Source organism: Podarcis gaigeae (genome assembly GCF_964106915.1).
Source record: "Podarcis gaigeae genome assembly, chromosome: 16".
NCBI classification, from domain to species: domain Eukaryota; kingdom Metazoa; phylum Chordata; class Lepidosauria; order Squamata; family Lacertidae; genus Podarcis; species Podarcis gaigeae.
This window is the reverse complement of record NC_139693.1, coordinates 11,202,105-11,216,322: the sequence shown is the minus strand read 5'-3', so window position 1 is coordinate 11,216,322 and position 14,218 is coordinate 11,202,105. Positions and strand designations below refer to the sequence as shown.

General features: G+C 44.9%; 1 protein-coding gene across 1 annotated transcript; it reads left to right on the top strand.

Moving 5' to 3' along the window:
- The first annotated feature begins 7,595 nt into the window (after window positions 1–7,595).
- Window positions 7,596–13,215, top strand: APOA2 (apolipoprotein A2). The gene is made up of 4 exons (XM_083717902.1): window positions 7,596–7,795; window positions 9,731–9,812; window positions 11,151–11,301; window positions 12,962–13,215. Exons 2-4 carry the CDS (start codon window positions 9,761–9,763, stop codon window positions 13,074–13,076), a joined length of 318 nt encoding a protein of 105 aa, XP_083574028.1. The 5' UTR covers window positions 7,596–7,795; window positions 9,731–9,760; the 3' UTR covers window positions 13,077–13,215.
- The last annotated feature ends 1,003 nt before the right edge of the window (window positions 13,216–14,218 follow it).

Here is a 14,218-nt window from a genome sequence, read left to right as displayed (position 1 = left end):
AGGGGTCCCTTTACCTTTACCTTATATTCCTGCATTGCAGGGGGTTGAACTAAATGACCCTTAAGGAGGGGTCCCTTCCAGCACTAAAATTCTATGATTCTACCACCTTTTTCTTCCAAGAAGCTCATGGTGGTGTCCATGTTAAGTATGGTGATATCACCCAAGATACATTCCAGGCAATCGCAGGCAATTAGTGAGGGAGCTGCGAGATGGTGAGGCCAGGAGGTGTTGCTTAAATAAAGTCATAAGAAGCAGACAGAGAGGCTTTGAGGGCCACATTCAGATTGCAAGGTAACCCAGTATTTATTTTCGGGTGCAAGGGCAAAGAAACTTATTTTTCGCTCTATAAGACACACCAGACCACAAGACGCACCTAGTTTTTGGAGGGGGAAACAAGAAAAAAAATAATTCTGAATCTCAGAAGCCAGAACAGCAAGAGGGATCGCTGCGCAGTGAAAGCAGCAATCCCTCTTGCTGTTCTGGCTTCTGTGATAGCTGCGCAGCCTGCATTCGCTCCATAAGACGCAAACACATTTCCCCTTACTTTTTAGGAGGGAAAAAGTGAGTCTTATAGAGCAAAAAATACGGTACATTCGTGCCCTGCTGTGTCAAATAAGGAACCAGAATTTCGGAACCAAGTTCTGGTTCCTTAGAACACAAGGAGAGCCTGCTGGATCAGGCCAATGGCCTGATGCTGTTCCAGCATCCTGTTCTTACAGTGGCCAAACATGCCTGGAATGGATGCCTGCAAGCAGGACCAGAGCACCAGAGCCTGGGGTTCAGAAGCATCTGCCTTCTGACCACAGAGCCACCAAGGCTAGCAGCCATCAATAGCTACCTGCATCATTTTGCCCAATCTTCTTTTTAAATATAAATCTTTATTAGTTTAAAACACAATCATACACTAAAGGTAAGTATAACAAAATTAAGCACAAAAAAGAAAAAGGATTTGTCACCTCAAAAAGGTCGAAAAAAGGTTTAAAAGTGACAAAAAAAGACAATTAAAAGAACCACATATTTATACAACATGTCTTATCCAATAAAGTTTTCTGTGAAAAACTTCCAATCATCATTCTTTTTCTATTGTCTTGATTTTGTCGCACAGTTTGTTTTATATCTTTTCCCATATATTCCTCTAAGCTGTTTATTCCATTTATTTGTTGTACACAAATTTCATTCAATTCCGCCAGGATGGTATCATTTTTACAATATAGTCTTATATATTCCTTAAATATTTTCCATTCTCCGTATAATTTTTGATTTAAGGCTCCCCTGGTTTTTCCGGTCAGCTTTGCTAATTGGAAATACTCTATCATGAGTGTTTGCCTATCTGTTATTGTTGGTGCTTTTTTCGCATTTCCAACTTCTGGCTACAAGTATTCATGCAGCCCAATCTTCTTTTAAAACCTTGGTTGGTGCCCATCACTGCCTCTCCTGGGAGCGAATTCCAATAGTTTAACTATGTGCTAAGTGACTCTGCCCTGCATTTTCAACATTCAATTTCATTGGATATCCGCACGTTCTAGTGTTACATAAGGAGAGAGAGTGAGAGTGAAGCTTTTTGCTATCCACTTTCTCCATGCCAGGCATAAATTTTATAAACTTCAATCTTGTGGTGCAAGGAGTCAGTGCACCTTCCTGTTAACCAGAAGGTCGGTGGCTCAAGCATTGCAGGGGGTCCCTTCCAACTCTACAGATCTATGATTCTATGCCACCACCTGCTCACCTTTTCACTAAACTAAAAAGTTCCAAAGAAATCAACCTTTCCTTATGGGAGTAGCTCCATCTCTTTTATTATTTTAATTCCTTTTTTCCCCTCCTGGGATCCACCTTCAGCTGTGCATTATTTTTGATGGCTGTTTTTTGATGACTGATACTGTTTCATTGACGTTAGTATTCTGCATGGAATTAGGATGTTTAATATTGTGTGGTGCTTGGGATTTGTTAACCCACGTAGTTTTCTTTTGGAAATTAGGTTTTTCTGTGTTTTCCTCCAAAATAAAATAAGACTTTTTTTCCTGGAGCTACTTGGAGCTTTCAGAAAAATGCTTTCCAATTATTTCAGCTTGGATCAGGGTGATCTATTTATTTTATTTTTGTCAAATACTGCAGGGGTGAAGATTGCTTAACTGAGCCTTTGGACTGAAGAGCACACAGCGACTCTTCAAACACAGGGGCACATGATGTGCAGCGGTGACGGAAGAAGCAGGCCGAATGTGCCCACCATGTTTATGTACAATAGCCCAGGTGCCTGCCAACCCAATGGTTTGTAATGGACAATTTCCCAGAATTTTTGATGCTGGGGATGAAGCAAAAAGGGTTCCCGCCCCCCTCTTCTCCCTCGTTCCTCCCCCCCCCCACCCACTTGATTCAGGTTCATTACCCTCTTGTTTATGCTAATAAGAATATTTGGATCATGCAAACGGGTTCCTCAGTTAAAAACATTCTTCCGCCAGGGACAGTATTCTTCAGCCACCAAAAGCCTCGGTTAAAAGGAACGCTGTCATATTCCTCCTGGTAATTAATAGTGATGGAGACAGGCACACCTCAGTAGGGAAGGCATTGCACAAATGGGGAGCCATCACTGAAAAGGCCCTGTCACAGTGCCAACTGGGCAGCCCCGGATGGCAGCAAGGCCTCCCCTGTCATATCGTATCATAAAGCCTTTATTGGCATCACATACAACATCCAAAACAAATCAATACAGAATTACCACTTCCCCATTGGCACAAAACACTTTCTAAAAGAAAGGAGGCAAAGCAGTCTATCGTCATATCTCTTGGTCTCCAGGGAGATCAGACGTCTGCAGTGTATTTTGACGACAAAAAACCAAATGGAGATATTTAGCCACTAACTTGGGGCTTCACCTGTCGATTGTAGAGTTCGAGATGGAAGGTGCTGTTGATCATCAGGGGTTGAAGGAGCCCTTCTGCAGGGAGGGAGAGTTGAAATCCTGATGTGTTTAATAGTTGTCATAGTTATGCACTGATGTCTCCTGTTTGTTTCTTCTCTCACACACACAGATAGCCAAGCTCATTGGGATGTAAGAAGCAGTATTTTTTGGAGCCAGACCATTGCTTCGTGTAGCTCAGTCTTGTCTACTGGCAGCATCTATCCAGTAGGGGATTTATCCCAGCCTTACCTGGAGGATGGAAACCAGGACCTTCTGCACGCAAAGCAGATGGCCTGCCCATTGGGCTACAGCCTTCATGTGCTCTGAGCACAAATGCTCACTCTTTTAAGTGGGCAGCTCCCCACCCCCAGGTAGAAGAGGAACTTTGGGCGTGGTCTTTTCTGAAAAATTGCTTGTTTTGCAAACGTACACAAGCTGACCAAGATGAAAGAGCACAGAAGCAAGCACACAGGCTGTGCCAGTTTGAGAGTCGTGTATTATTCCCCAAGCCTGCCTGAGTCTTAGGGCCTGTCCATACCTAATGTGGATTATGAAACACTCCTGCAAAAACCCAGAGATTCCCTGTATCCTGAAAAATCCGAACGGCAAAGCCACATCCATTGCAAAGGGAAATCTCTGGACTTGAAGAGGAGAAAAGTCTAGGGCAGCAGTAGTTGGAGGAAAACACTGTAAGAATGAGGGGGAATTAAGGGAGGCCAGCTTTGCGAACAGCAAATTACCTAAACCTGTGGTTCTCAAAGGGTTTGGTGTTCCACACTGGTGTGGCAGGAGAGGTGGTGGGAAGGTTCAAGGACAAGCAAAGAAACATTTCAACATAGCATAGTACCAAAATAATTGTTTTTATTTGCAGGAAATGGATAGATATCTTTTCAAAATGAGAGCAGGAGCATCAAGTTAAACTGCAAGCTCACACCTCTCACTGAGTTTGTATACATACTTAAGGTACACATGTAAGAGGCTTGTTTATAATTATATTTTGGGAGTGATCCTTATGTAGCTGCATTGTTTCATACTTTCTGGCTGTCCCACGATCCTATTACAGTGGTACCTTGGGTTACTTACACTTCAGGTTACATACGCTTCAGGTTACAGACTCCGCTAACCCAGAAATAGTACCTCGGGTTAAGAACTTTGCTTCGGGATGAGAACAGAAATCGTGCTCTGGCGGCGGGAGGCCTCATTAGCTAAAGTGGTGCTTCAGGTTAAGAACAGTTTCAGGTTAAGAACAGACCTCTAGAATGAATTAAGTTCTTAACCCGAGGTACCACTGTATAAAGGTAGTTTGTGTCCTACCATATGTTCTAAATCAAGCACTGCTAATTGCTGTTTCTTTTTGTTTCCCAACGTATTTGCTACCTATAAAAAATTCAGTGTGGCACAAGCTAATTCTTATTCCGAAAGTGTGGCCCGGGGGGGTGGGGTGGGGCTTAAGAATCACTGGCTTAAACCATTCCTCCATAAAACCTTTATTTGCAACTTCAAGCAAAACTACGGTTGCACATTCCATGTGAGGTCAAAGGGAAAGACGCCCAAAGATTTGGATTTCGGTTGCTGTTGTCTACCTTTTTAATGGGGAGGGAGTTGTTTGCCTGACAGGTTTCCCCCACAGACCAGGTCTACTGAGTTTCTTAAGGACCTCTTTACACGTCTTGGACTCCCGGCTTCCTTTTCTGCTGACACTGTTTTTCCCCCTTTGTCTACTTCCACATCTGCCCCTATTAGTCAACCTGACATGTTGGAGGTTAATGTCCAGCGATAAGATTAGAGCCAAACTCTGTCCTTCACCTCCCAGCCATTAAACCCTGGCCAGCCTCATGTGAGCTGACCAGACCTTTTATGCTGCCAATTCTCGTTGTAGACTGAAATCTACACGAGCCTGGCTAAAGAAACTTTAAAGACGGAATCTCCCTTTTGGACACAATTTGAATGAGTTTTCTGTGTGTGGCTTTTGTAGTAGATCTTGTACCTTGTTCTCTCAATTTTTGGATTATTAATATAAGATTTAGAATGTAGAATGGTTTTGTTGTGACGTGGGGTTTGTGATTTCAGCTCTCTTGACATAATATGCTGGAGACAGTTCTCTAGTAACACTTCTTTATTAAAGCAACAAGACTGAAACCTGAGGAGGGGAGAGCTACATTTATAGGGACAGGGAACTAGCTAGAAGGGATACATTTTGGAGGGAACAATATCATGCAATCACAGTCCTGCCTTTTGGAGGAAACCAATAAGACAGAGGATCCAAATACAGCAGCTTAAATGAACCAATAGTAGCTGTACCCTCTGGAACCAAAAGGCAGTTACTTTACCCTAATGCAAATACAGACAATAATAATACAGATATAAAATCCTTTGACTCAATACACAACAGGTTTGGTAGTGTTTTGTGTGCTGCCTACTTCATATCAGTCTCCAGATGTGGGCAGCCAATGGTCACATCCACAGGATGCATTTACAGTGGTGCCTCGCAAGACGAAAAGAATCCGTTCCGCGAGTCTCTTCGTCTAGCGGTTTTTTCGTCTTGCGAAGCAAGCCCATTGACGGCTTAGTGGATTAGTGCTATTAGCGGTTTAGCGGCTTTTCGTCTTGCGAAGCAAGCCCATAGGAAATTTGTTTTGCGAAGCACCTCCAAAACGGAAAACTCTTTCGTCTAGTGAGTTTTCCGTCTTGTGAGGCATTTGTCTTGCGGGGCACCACTGTATAACATTCTTATGCCACTTTAGCAGTCACGCCATCCTGCAAAGAATCATGGGAACTGAAGGTTTGTTACACAGCAACAGTTCCCAGGGAACTCTGGGAATGGTAGCTAGCTTTGAGAGGGGAGTAGGGGTCTCCTCACAACTTGTGGCCTCCTTCACAAACTACAGATCCCAGGATTCTTTGGGGGAAGCCATGACTGTTAAAAGTGGCATCATAGTGCCTTAAATGTTGGTGCAGAATGTACCAATTATGTTTGCAGGTGAAGTGGGCACAAAACTTCCCCCTGTTGATTTCTGGAGAGCCACTTTATTTTAAAATGCACAAGAGCAGGCTAGGCCCCTTTCCCCCCTCATCAGTTGAGGAGGAAGATTCTAACATGAGAGGATTTAAATGAAGAATTGTTTAGCAGAGCTTGCTCCAGTTCGGCTGCAGGAGATGCTAGGGTTGCCACCTTCCCACCCCCAGCAAAGCTCCCATGCCTTTAACAGCAGTCAGACTTGGCAAATTCAGCAAGATAAAACTTTTCCTGGCATGGAAATGAATGGGGGGAGTTGAGGGGAAAGATGCAGAATTTGTTTATTTTTATTGTCGGGACCATTTATTTATTTTTAAGTCGTTAACCTTAGGAAAGTTATCGAAGCATCATTTTTATCTGTCATGTGACAAACTTACTATGTACACAAAACACTTTGTTCAATTTTGGTCACCCCACCTCAGTGGTTTTTATAAACGGTTCAGAAAAGCACAGCCAAAATGCTCAGGGGGCTGGAGCCGCCACTCTGTGAGGAATGATGACAACATTTGGGTTTGGGGGTTTTTTTAGCTTAGAAAAGATGTATAACATTCCTGTATTGAGGGGGAATCAAGGTGAGGCCAGGCTCCATCGGCACTTTACATTTAAAGCCGTATTGTATTACTTTAACAAGCATGGCTCCCTCCCCCCCCAACCAAGGAATGCTGGGAAATGTCTGCAGTTTGTTAAGGATGCTGGGAGTTTTTCAGAGACCCCTGCTCCTTTCACAGAGCTACTGTTCCAGAGTGGTTTAATAATCAACCCCTCTTCAGGAGAAATTCTGGGAACTGTAGCGTTGTGAGGGGATCTCCTAATAACTCTCTGTGTATTTTGCAATCTACAGTTCCCAGGATTCTTTTTTTGGGGGGGAGACGTGACTGTTTAAATACTCTTTGAATACTCCTTTAAATGTTTGGTGCAGATGGGGCCTGGGCATAGCTGTCAACTTACAGATTTGAAAATAAGGGACCAGCAGCCTCGAAAATAAGGGATCAGCAGCCAAAATAAGGGATTTTCCGGGCACAGGTATGTTCAACTTCTGAGCCCTTCCGAGCCAAAGGCAGAAAGCCCAGCCAGCAGCCAATAAGGGGCAGTGGGACATGGCGCTGGGATAAGGGACTGTCCCACCAAATAAGGGATGCTTGACAGCTATGGACCTGGGTAGTTTTTCTCCTTCTTGTGTAGTACTAGAACTCAGGATCATGCAATGGAGCTGAAAGTTGGAAGATTAAGGAGTGGACAGACAAATTGAAGCACATAGTTAAAACTCTTGTGATTCCCTGACTGTACAAGGGGGTTAGAAAAAATCATGGATGTTTGTGGCTATTAGACAGTAACGTTTCTGAATACCAATCGTTCAGCTTTTGGCCTGATCCACTGCAGCCGGGTTCTTCCTCTGTTCTTACTATTCCTACACAATGTCCTTGTAAGGTAGGCCAAGATCATGAAAAAGGAGGAAGCCAAAACTGCAATCGTTACTCTAGATGTGACTGCACCAAAGGTTTATATGAGGGCGCTTGCCTCAAGGCTGGGCTTGCATTCTGCATTAACTCTGATATGGCCACGATTCCCTTGCCCACACTAAATGTTATCACTGAAGTAAGTGTGGGCCTCTGTGTGTACTTAACCCTTAGACCCCGAAGCTGTTGACATGGGAATTGCCTTAGTTAGCAGTTGCAGAAATCGCACATTGCACTTCCAAGAGGGACAGTCGATGTGGTGGCAGGTTGAAGGGGAGGAGGAGGGACGGGACGGGAGACAAGCACCAATCAACAGGGAGAATAGATTGGGTGAAACAGGCTGGTCTTTTGATACCCTATATAAGAGCCTACAACCTCAAACTAACAATCACTTCTATGTTGACTGGCTCCTTGTAATTGATCTTTTGGGTAAGAATGAATTGACTTTATTTTATTTAAGAAGAAAGGGTTTGGGGTGGGGTGGAGCAATGGAATTGTCACTTTACCCCCCGGCAGAAATATTAAAACTTTACCAGCTATGTGACACAGGCAGAAATCCAACCGGTGGAGCTTCTGCTAATAGAGCTTGAGTTTTTTTATGGATTACGGCAGAATTCAAGTGAATCCACAAGCCCTGCTCTTGAAACCTTGGTGTGTGGGGGCACTTGTTCTTTCAGTGGGCGGGTGAAAAAAACACTCTCCTGGGTGTTCATATGGGTCTGAGGTGTGGCAGTTGTGCAACGGATGTCAAAGCACAGAATTAAGCCGTGCTGGGGGTAACTGCCCCAGTTTAATTTTAGCCTGTTCTCAAGAGGGGAAGAAGGTGTCAAGGGTGGAGCGGTAGAAGGATGGGAAAGTAGAAAATCTAAAAGGAAGCTGGTGACAAATGTGAAACGGAGGGGTTGTCCCTGACAATAGTTGTTGTTTGGCTACTGCTAGGCTGCAACAAAGGGTTGCAGCATGAAGTGCTCTGATTTGGGATAAACCGGATCCGTTCCGTTCCCAACAGTCAGTAGGCTTTCCCCCCTCCACACACACAATGTTTTCTTTATTTCTGCAAACCTTGGGGGCTCCCCCAGCCTGCTGATATTAGCCCCTAGTGCTAGGGTTGCCATATGTCCCGAATTTCCCGGACATAGATGGGATTTGGCAATCCAAAACAGTGTCTGGGCGAAAATCGCTTAAATATCCGGGAAAATCCAGACATATTACAACCCATGTCGGAAATGTAGATTTTGGCGAATTTCCCTTTTTAAAAAAAGCTCAAAAAAACCCCTCTACACTAGTCCCAACTTGGCTTCATAAGCACCTGAACTAAGGGAAGTGAAATTACTATTGTTCGATAATCAACACCACATTTTAATTTTTAATTTAGAAAGATTCTGTGCCACCTTTCTGAGTTTTGGGATTTCTAAATCACTTTTATTACGTCTGGGTGGTAGACGTAGACGGGTACAGCTCTCTCCTCCCTTTGTTCCCCCCTCCCTTTAGCTGTTCAGCCTCCTCACTAACACAGGCATTGCAGCCTTCAAGAATGGCTGCTCCCTACTGACCAAAAAGGAGGGATACAATAGTTTCTAGTCCTCATGAAAAGTTTTGGGGTTTTTTAAAGCGTGCCATGCGGTTGGGCAGAAAACGTGAAGTGTTTTTTTTGGGGGGAGGGGGGGAATTGTTCACAAAGTTCACATATTTACTATATTATTTGTTTTTAAAGCAGTAAAGTATTTAACAAGCAAGCAAGCAAAAAAAACTGCCTCACGAAAAACCTGAGAATTCACTTGGCCAACTAAGTCTATACCAGGGTTTCCCAAATTTGGGTCACCAGCTGCTTTTGGACTACAACTCCTATCATCCCTAGCTAGCAGGACCAGTGGTCAGGGATGATGGGAATCGTAGTCCAAAAACAGCTGGAGACCCAAGTTTGGGAAACCCTCACTATACCTTTAAAGCAATGCTTCTATCAAACTATCTGATATGGTGGGCCATCATTTCCCCCTCAGCCTCATAGTGCCAGGGGCTGGCACCATATTTGGTCTCTGAAGCTTCCTACCCAACCTGAGCTGTGGGCACAGGACTTCACCCATAGCTGTCAAGTTTCCCTTCTTTAAAGGGAAATTCCGTTATTCCGAATAGGATTCCTCGCAAGAAAACGGAAAAGTTGACAGCTATGACTTCACCCCTCACAGAATTCCCAGCAATTCCCTTAACAAACTCCAGTGCCCAGAATTATTTGAGGGGGGGAAATGTGCTTTGAATGTGCTTTAGAGGTATAGTGCGCACAATTCAAGCCGTAGAGTGTGTGGGCTTGGTCTTGCTTCCTCACCTCTTTTCTCACAACCTCTCCTCGTCCTCCCTTCCCCCCAGAAAGTAAAGGAGTGCTCCAAGCGTGCCAAAATGAAGGTGTTCGCTCTCGCAATCCTGTTGGTCAGCGTCTGCTGCATGGAAGGTACTGTGGGGCAAGGGGGCTGGCAGCGTTCTTCATTGCAAACCGTGAGGGAATCAAAGAGTGCTTCCAGGTGGAACTTAATTTGAAACAACAACAACAACAACAACATATTATTTATACCCTGCCCATCTGGCTGAGTTTCCCCAGCCACTCTGGGCAGCTCCCAATCGAGTGTTAAAAACAATACAGCATTAAATATTAAAAACTTCCCTAAACAGGGCTGCCTTCAGATGTCTTTTAAAGATAAGATAGCTGCTTATTTCCTTCACACATTCCACAGGGCGGCCGCCACTACCGAGAAGGCCCTCTGCCTGGTTCCCTGTAACCTCACTTCTCGCAATGAGGGAACCGCCAGAAGGCCCTCGGTGCTGGACCTCAGTGTCCAGGCTGAACGATGGGGATGGAGATGCTCCTTCAGGTCACTGGCAACCATTGAGGGTGGGTGTTTGTTTTCCACTTACTCAATTTTCTCCAGTATTCTTCCATCTGGACTGAACTTCGAACGACACAATGTGGACACAGGAGAGGGGATACTGCTTGTGTGAGGAGCAGAGCAGAAGCTCTCTAGGTAGAGCATTTGCCTTGCATGCAGAAGGTCCCTGGTTCAGTCCCCAAGGACATCTCTGAGAGCTCAGGGAGTGGTGGCGGGACAACAATGAGTGGTGAGAAGGAGGAGAGGGAGAAGACTAGGAAGAGAAGGTGCTGGGAACTGAAGGGGTAACAGGGCTTAGTGAGCTGGGAGAGTCTGTGGCAGACAGAAGTCCAGAATCAGAGGCAGAAGCAGGAGAGGTGGAGGAGAGAGGCCAAGATGAATCAGGCTGTTGAAGAGTCATGGGGGACTCCCCCTCTTGCTGCAACAAGCTCTGTTCTCCTAGAACCAGAAGAGGCATGAAGTGGAAGGAGCAAAGACAGACTGTATGCCGGCTCAGTCTCCGATTGCTTCGGGGGGCAAACCCTGGAAAGGAGGAGACCTACACAATTGTGGGGAGGCAGGGGCCTTTAGTTTCGGCAAATGATTCATGGGGATGAAACACCTGGAGGTGGGTTCCTATGTTCATTAGGCCTGTTACTCAGCCAAGTCTTTGTAGATCCTGTTCTTGCTAATAAAGCTTTAACTCCAACATGCTCTGTGTGATTTACTGCTGGCTCGCTCCTGTCGTTCAGGTAGGGCTGGGAGGAACCCCTGGAGCATCACTGAAGATGATGCTGAGCTAGTTGGTCTGATTCAGTATGAGGCAGCTCCCTATGAACTAAGAGGGTGTACGTACTGGTTAATGGCTTTTTCCCTTTGTACTGTTGAGTGACCCCCTATTTACGAGTCTCCCCCTGTCCTTGCAGGGACTGTGGTCAGACGGCAGGCGGAACAGGCTCCAGCCGAGGCTTCTGATGTTGTGCAGCAAGTGCAGAACTACATTAATAGCTTATCTGACTACTTCAAAAAGGAATTCGTGCCACAAGAGAAGATAGAGGAATTCAAGGCCCAGACAATGTAAGAGCTCCTTCCCCCACTCACATCTTTCTTTCTTTTTAAATGTATTTTTATTAAAAGTCCAACAATTCAGAAAGACAGACAGAACGAAAGGCGATTGAGCATGGTCAGGTAAGGAGATGAAGCATTAATAATAATAATAATATCTTTATTGTCATTGCCCCCTCTCAGGGACAACGAAATTACTTGGCTGCTCCATCCACCCAGATAGGGCACTCCATGTGCCAGATAGGGCACATTAAAAACATAACTTGTACAAAAGAGGCAATGTTTTGATTCAAGGCAAAAACAGTGGATCAAATACACATATAAATGAAACAGCGCCAGATCCAATCGCATTTCAACTGAAATGGGGTGAGGACCCTTTTTATACAATCCTAAAAAAAAAACCTCTGGATCAGGTAACCTTCTCCTCCACTGCCCAATAAAGGCACCAAATTCTACACATGGAACCTGGTTACTTTTACCAAGGCCTGATGGTTATTGGCTGGTGGTGAATCAAAGACTGGCTTTTTCCCTGCTAGCACCAGTGTTGTGGAATGCAATCTCCCTGCTGATATATGAGATGCTCCATCTGCATTGGCATGCTGCCAGCTTTTGAAGTCACTTATTTATACAGGCATTCCCTTATTCTCTCAGCCCGAGCCTCTTGTTTTAATTGCAGTTTCATTTTAATGGGATTGTTTCATTGCACATGTTAGTTACAGTCATTTATATATTAATGTTTCAGCTGGATTGTTTTACCATGCATTTAAATTACACCGAATTTTAAACAATTAGTCTGTATTTTAACAATACACACAGGTCCCGCTATCAGAATGCTCCTTATCTACAGATTCCAAACATAAAGAATTATGCCCAAACAACAGCTGATTCAGATATCGGAACATCTGGAGTTTGCCCACTTCCTACTTGCTTGTGCTTTGCTGGTCAGTCGCAGCCATTTTGGGGCAGAAAGCATGGAAAAGGGGAACAGGCAGAGAGAAGGGAGAAATCAGTTTTTCCTTTGTCTCTCTTTTGCTGGTTGGCTGCAGCCATTTCAGGATGAAACCATGGAGTGAGAGAGAAGACAGATTGGACAAATCACGGATCAGAAATGTTCCCATGGGAAATAATGGAAAATGTCGTTATGCAAACTCTTGCCTAACAAACGATTTCCTGAGGAACGCATTGCATTCTGAAAACTGCATGTACTGTACTGTGCAGTTGGTTCTTACGTTTTGTAAACTGCTTAGAAGCAATCTGGGCATTAACCAGTTGCATATATATGTAATTAATTAACTCATAATCGGTAATATGGCTAGGAATGGAACCCCCATGCACTGGGGCAGTCTCTCCAAAGTATAGCTGCTGAGGACTACCCAAAAAGGGGAGAACCATTTGCCTTCATGCTCTGCTTGTTGGCTTCCCAAAAGTGTCTGTCATATCACTGTTGGAAATGGATAGGATTAGAGCAGGCACCCCCAAATCCAGCCCTCCAGATGTTTTGGGACTACAACTCCCATCATCCCTGACCACTGGTCCTGTTAGCTAAAGGTGATGGGAGTTGTAGTCCCAAAACATCTGGAGGGCCGAGTATGGGGAGGCTTGGATTAGAGGGAAGCCCTTGGCCTGATCCATTTATTGATTCTTTTATTCGTCCATTTATTCATTCTGACAGGGCTTACGTGCAGCGGGCACAAGAGCATGTGACTCCTGTGGCTGAACAACTCAGGGACCAGGCTACCCAGTTCTTCACCAGCCTTTTGAGTACCATCCAGAAAAAGACCAAGTAAAGTAGTGGAAGCTGCGTTCAGAGAGGCTCCGTCCTCATCATCTGCTGAAAAGTAAACTAGGGGAAATCTAGCACCTTCTTGTAATCCAAAGACTGGCTGGATCTCACTCTGGCTGTAATAAAGGCGCCTTATTCTCTAAGTGTGTGCATGTGTACATGTGTCTGGGTTTTGATACAGGCAGAGCATCCAAGATATTGCATGTCCACTCCACTTAAAATGGCCAGCAATGGGGTGGGTGCCAAATGGGGACCCCGAAGCCCCCTCCATGTTCATCTTTTTCTTGTATACCATGCACAGTTCCCTGCCCCACTGGTACGTCATCCCAGTTTATTGTTCCTCAAGCTTCTGTAATGAGCTTCAACTATTTAAACAACAACAACAACATTTGATTAAAAACCGCACTGTAAATTTAAAGTACTGTACTTTTCTGTGTATAATACTAGGGTGTTTTTTTTTACTTTAAAATAAGGTTAGAAATCTGGGGGCGTCTTATACATATGCCGACTTTCTAAATTTGGGGTCCCCAAAAGTAGGGGGCGTCTTATACACATAAAAATACAGTACATTTAACACACATCCCAAGGTAGACTGGCACTGTACACTGAAGGTTCTATTCTGAACAATGCTACAAGAGCCCCCCCCCCCGCCAAACAGAGGAAAGGGCTGTTTCCTCCAGCTTCCTCTTTCCCACAGTGGTCAGGCAGGTGCCTCTGGAAAGCCTGCAAGCAGGGCTTGAAGACAACTGCCTACTGGCGGAGGAACACGGGTGCAGAGGGAGCAGACCATCCCTGGCACCACTATTTCAGTAGGGTGCCATCGCAGCGCCCCCCCCGACATGCGCTGCGCCCCCCCCAGCGCACCACACCCCCAGAACGTGTGCCACGCCCCCCCGCCTGCTCTCCACCCCCGGTAGCAGAGCATGCAGCTTTGCCACTGCAACTGCCCTCTGCCGATATTGTTCACTAAGGTAGCGTTTGCTCTGATCCAGCAAACGCTCCTTTTGTTTAATATAAAACGCACTCTATTTAAATTGGAAGCGCCCAGTGTGGTTTACAAACAGGGGATTAAGCAACATCTTTAAAATACACCGCTGGGAAGGATAGCTCAGTTAGTAGAGCATAAGACTCTTAATCTCGGAGTCG

What these genes read in the sequence shown, in the direction of transcription:
- APOA2 (XM_083717902.1), top strand. Translation starts at nt 9,761, where the DNA reads ATGAAGGTGTTCGCTCTCGCAATCCTGTTGGTCAGCGTCTGCTGCATG. An exon ending in CAGCGTCTGCTGCATGGAAG is followed by an intron (nt 9,813 to 11,150) that starts GTACTGTGGGGC and finishes CTGTCCTTGCAG; the next exon opens with GGACTGTGGTCAGACGGCAG. An exon ending in GAATTCAAGGCCCAGACAAT is followed by an intron (nt 11,302 to 12,961) that starts GTAAGAGCTCCT and finishes TCATTCTGACAG; the next exon opens with GGCTTACGTGCAGCGGGCAC.